The sequence below is a fragment of the Hyposmocoma kahamanoa genome, unplaced genomic scaffold (genome assembly GCF_003589595.1).
Source record: "Hyposmocoma kahamanoa isolate Upper Pololo Valley unplaced genomic scaffold, ASM358959v1 92, whole genome shotgun sequence".
NCBI classification, from domain to species: domain Eukaryota; kingdom Metazoa; phylum Arthropoda; class Insecta; order Lepidoptera; family Cosmopterigidae; genus Hyposmocoma; species Hyposmocoma kahamanoa.
The window spans coordinates 24,017,213-24,022,685 of record NW_020654748.1 but is presented as its reverse complement, the minus strand read 5'-3'; the positions used below and the strand labels follow the sequence as shown (position 1 = coordinate 24,022,685).

At 36.5% G+C, this 5,473-nt stretch overlaps 1 protein-coding gene across 1 annotated transcript; it reads right to left on the bottom strand.

Moving 5' to 3' along the window:
• Positions 1–455: 455 nt before the first annotated feature.
• On the bottom strand, positions 456–5,176 carry LOC113236867 (odorant receptor 13a-like). Its single transcript, XM_026473081.1, has 5 exons — positions 4,383–5,176; positions 1,272–1,368; positions 889–993; positions 645–800; positions 456–500 (listed from the first exon to the last, which is right to left on the bottom strand). Exons 1-5 carry the CDS (start codon positions 5,174–5,176, stop codon positions 456–458), a joined length of 1,197 nt encoding a protein of 398 aa, XP_026328866.1.
• Between the last annotated feature and the right edge of the window lie 297 nt (positions 5,177–5,473).

Here is a 5,473-nt window from a genome sequence, read left to right as displayed (position 1 = left end):
AATATCAGTTGGAACTCTTTCAGGAATAGGGGAAAGTAAGTGAGGTGATAAGGGGTCCGTGGTTTCAGAAAGAGACAAATATAAATACCAAAGTTCTAATCAATATAATTTAATGTGAATAAGACTTCTATATCGTATATTAGGATTTTACGGAATCTAGGTGCTAATTAAAGTTCTAAGTCGAACTTAAATAAATAACGCTCACACTCATAGCTCCGCACTAGGCAAACCCTGTATAGCGGGTGCCATGGGCACACATAGACAACAACAAATTACACCCAAAATCACGTGAGAAATAAATATAGGCCATATAAAATATTCCTCACGGCCCGGGAATCGAACCCGGCACCTCTGCGTAGCAGACCAGCATGGCAACCGTTCCACCACGGAGGCAGTTATAAATGTGACAAACTACTTGTTGCAATACTAACGAAAGAACACATTAGATTTTTTGTTTATTTTCTCAACAGTGTGTAATAGCTATATGCTCCTTTCACAATCTGAAAAATAAAAACAAAACTTTAAAAAACAATGCTCTGCTTCTACCAATATACCTTAGTACAGGTGAATAGAAAAAAACTACATTGCACTGCAGTAAAATAATACACACTAGTGTATTTTTTACTTTAAGTATTCTTCTATACCGTGATAAACGTGGGTAGGGTGAGAGAAGCAAACGGCCCGGCGGTGAAAACACATTGGATTCGAAATTGTCCTGCCAACATTAAAGCATATTGCATTTGTTTCGCGTTAGCGGCCCACCATTCACTTTCGTAAGGCCCGAGTGTTAGTTGTTTGCTCTGTGGACATAAGAAAATTTGCAATAAACTAGTAAATACGAAATTATTAACAACGAAAGCGAACATCTCTGAGATAATTTTTACATACTTTGACCAGGACATCGTTACTTTGCCAGCAATATATAAATATCTGCGCGATTACGAACAAAAAAAACACTGCCAAGAATAGTTTTTGGGTTGCACTTGTTGCTGACTGCAAACAACACAATAATTATTATTTATTTATTTAAACGGTTTGTACTGTGGGCACTGGATCCGGATTCCCTGTAGGACCAGTTAGGACCAGAAACTCCTTCTGATCTAGGTGTTCTGCGAAGTTCCCCAGAGCGAATTCCGTTGCTCTGCTACTCATAGTACAGGGAATTTCCTAGGTTGAGACCAGGCGATATTACAGGCACATGGGATTTATTTCTTTCGAAGTTGAACCTAGGTAGATGCTTTATCCGTTAGTCACTATATGAACAAACTTACAGTAAGTTGAAACGCGACGGCACAAAGATTCAGTGAGCACATAGCCACATACAAAAACATTACCGGCGATAACAGAGAATTAAATAATCTTGACTGCCTGCAACAAAAACCAAAATTATGATAAGTAAAATATGTGGTGTAGTTAGCCTAATTATTGTTTTTGATGTATCCGCGCCTGGGAACGAATTTGTAAGGGCGGCGCCGTGGAATTTGGAAACTGTCGATAAAATTCTTAGTCCCGCTTTGGCCTATGCTCGATAAAAATGCATAGGTAATATTTTTAATAAAATATAGACATAGTATTTTTTATACATGCGAGAAACGAGATTCTGAAATAAACTTCTGATGGTTGTTATATAGGTTAGTGGTGTATGACCTACTTATGAACTGTTTTAAGTGTCGCAATGTGAAATTCTGTGTTTTATCTTAACTTTTGTGTTTTTTTTATTTATCTTAACGGACTGTGTTCTCAATGCGTTTTTTATGTTAACTTAACCTCTATCAACGGGGAACTGTTTGCTTACCATTGTTATTTTAATTTCTATTACGTCGTAGTTTACGCCGTATGTACCTTTTAAGATAAAATAAATAAATAAAATAAAAATGCAAGTAAAAAGCGAACTACAATTTTTTTATATCATGAAAGTTGCGTAATTCTTGAAAACAGTTCACAATATTTTTATTTTTTGTTTTTTTTCTACTGGAATCATGAGAAAGTTTTCAGACTCGGGCTACGTTATTCAGCAATTGGTTGTAGATTTTGTGTTTATCGTATTTATGAAACTTTTAATGTTAAATTGAATTTTTTTAAAGTTACAATATATTGCGGGAGGTCCAGAGAACATCAGGGTACCCAACCACAACACAACACGAGACAAGAAAATGTTTTGTAATTCTCAATGTTAAAATTAAAAACAAATTGTTTTGTTAAAGCGGTTTAACAAGACAATAGATACTGAAAGTACCTACAATTATAATATACTATAGTGAATTATTTAATCTAAAAGCATATATAAATTTGGCATTGCATTTCTGAATGACATGTTAATTCCAGGTACCTTTGCGTATGCGGATGACAGCACAGTTGTAGATAGGTACTTGACCAATGCTACGGTCAGTGGAGAGGAAATCCAGTCTAGTCAAGAGTCCACGGTTAGCCGTTTGAATTTGACACTCAAGACAGTCTCCGATTGGGGCGATGCCAATCTTGTTAAATTTACACTACCAAAGCACAGGCGCGTCTATTGTCCACAAAACGGAGTCCCTTTCAGCTGACTCCGATTTTTCGTGATTTATCCATACCGATAGCCGACTGTCTCCAGCTACTTGGAATGAACTTGTCGTCCAATTTGAACTTCCGCAGACACATTGAATCAATGGCCAAAAATGCACCAAGGAACCTTGGCATCTTTTCCAGGGTAAGGCGTTACTTTACACTGGGACAATTGCTTCAGCTGTACCAAACACAAGTCCGGTCGTGCATGGAGTACTGCTGCCAATTTTGGGATGGCTCTGCTACGTAACTGGCCACTTTGGATTCAATTGACAAGCGTGCCAAGAGGCTTATAGGTGACTCGGAATTAGTAGAGGCGATGGTACAGAGCCTTTAATACTGCCGAAAAGTTGCCAGGTTATCGGTATTCTACAGTGTGATATGGAATTACACGACTGGACGTAGGCTTGGGTTCCACTTCTATGTTGTGGATATTCCAAAGACTCGCACGAAGCATTATGCCTCCACATTTATATGGCGAACGGCTATGGAGTGTAATTCCCTGCCTGCAGACTTGTTCCCTGAACGTTATAATTTGGACCTTTTCTAGGCGAGAGTGAATAGACATTATTTAGGTGGGCATGCTCTATCCGTCGACCTCATCGCCACTTTCCTTCAGGTGAGATGGAGGTCAAATGTGCACTCACATTTTTATATCAAAAAAACTTTATATTAAAAAAATGTAGATTAGTTATCTGTATAAATACGTATTGTTTATCTAAATTATATATACGTATTGTTATATATATACGTATTGTTAAACTAAAGGTACATTCGTTTGACAGGTCTTAATCCGTGCTCAGCAGTTGGATGTATGTGGGCTTAACATAGAAAGGTAGGTATTATTAGCAAGGGGAAGTAATGGCCTCGAATGATGACCACAGCATGGAAGTTGGACTAAAGGGTCGCAGACTGCCGCTCCTGTTAGTGGCACAGATCTATGAAATAAATCTTGTCTACTGTTATGAGGTTTGAAAGACGTGGCATGAGATGTTAAGTGGTAAATATAACCTCAAATCTCCAACTATAACACTGTATTTTCAGTCACTGACTTTCTTTTGAAGGATTAAATACAAAAATTAAAATTAATATATTATTATGCAGTATAGGCATACTGCGTAAAATATTGGACAATTACGTTGATAAAAAAGATAGGTATTCTCATCGAGTTGTCATGTTTTCGCAATTGTTACACATAGGAAATAAAACTATTTTTTTGGAACTTGCGTATATTTGTTATTTTAAACAAACTACGTTTCGGGCTCTTTTCAGGTCCCGTGGAAGTCAGCTGTGACCTGTATAGGGCCCGAAACGTTGGTTTGTTTGAAAAAACAAATTAACTCGATTTAAATCCGAAGACGATAGGTATATTTGTGAAAATTATTAATACAAAGATCGAACACTCAGAAAAAAACCCTTCGATCCGGCCGGATTCGAACCGACGTGTTCTAGCTTACCGTGGCAGACGCTATGCCAACTAAGCCACGGAACGAACCAGCGAATTATCTGGTAATTTACTTTCTTCAATAACTTAAAAACTGATGAATCCGTTTTACCGTTAGTAGACATTTTTAACTATTACTAAGCAACAAACAACTTTTCTTAATTAGAAAAGTTGTTTATTTTCTGTTGTCGTTATAGAGTAATGATTTGGTATTTTTCAGGTTAGTTTTATATAATATATCGGTGGCAATTGTTATTATTTAAGTATTCAAGTATATAATTGTGAAATATTAAATCATATTTCAGTATCTTATGCTCGAATATAAAAATACCTTATGATAATATGAAAGAGATCCTAATAAATTTATACAATAATCTTAAAAAATGTCACTTACTTTATTAGCAAGATATGCTCATGGTGTAAACACCTCAGCATTCTTTTGACCTCGTCATCGCTGATTCTATTTCCTGGAGGACCCAGCACCAGCTTAGCTCGTTCTCTCAACAGGTCCAATTTTCCTCCAAAGAATTTCATTATGACGATTATACTTGTGTCATAAGCTGCTACAAGAGAACCGCCATATGCACACATACAAATGTGCCAAATAACTGTTATCCAGGACCCCGGAGAATGATTTTTGTCAAAGGGCGTCCACGAGCTGCAGATGTGGGGAAATGGTTCAGAGCCATTGCGGAAACCTTCTCGAAAGTTTCGTGATGATAAAAAATTCAGTAGAGGCGTAGAAATTACTGTTACGACAGTAACAAAGACAAAAATGAAGGAGAAGTAAGTAACTCGTCGGCAATATTTCGTGTACCTGTCAATAATTTCGCCTCTAATTTTGTCTTTGTGTACTCTTTCGTATTCGTCAGCTTCAGTAACGTACTCCAGAACTTGTTTCCATCTATTCTGCTCAAACAGGAAAGAGTTTGATTTTATCACGCCCATAATGCTCATTAACGATATCTTAACATTTTCAATAACTTGATCTAAGTCAGATCTTACTACATAAATCTCCACGCATTGCGTAATCACGAAAAGTGTTACTAATTCGTGTATAATAATATAAACCACTTTAAAGAAATTGTTTTCTGGAAGTAACAATCCCGTCGACGTCATAATCCAGATGTTGGGTCCAAGCAAACGTTGTTTGTGATCTTCCAAACTTTCCAAAAATTTTGTTACCATTACGATGGGCTATCGTACTACCAACAATAAGATAAGAATGAATTTAGATTTAGTTTTTCGTTCTTTATATACCCTCATGAACCCTCACCAAAGCAATAGTCCCAGTCAAATGTCGCATAGCTTCTATAATTAGGTGTCTATCTACATTTCAACCAATCTCATGTATTATTAACAGATAGCTTACTTACGGTCTTTGTCTGATTTATATTATTTGTTTCTGTGATTTTTGTACAAGTTATACAAGCAGTATTTTATATAAAGTCAAGATATTCAGATTGCTTACTAGTTCGGATCTAA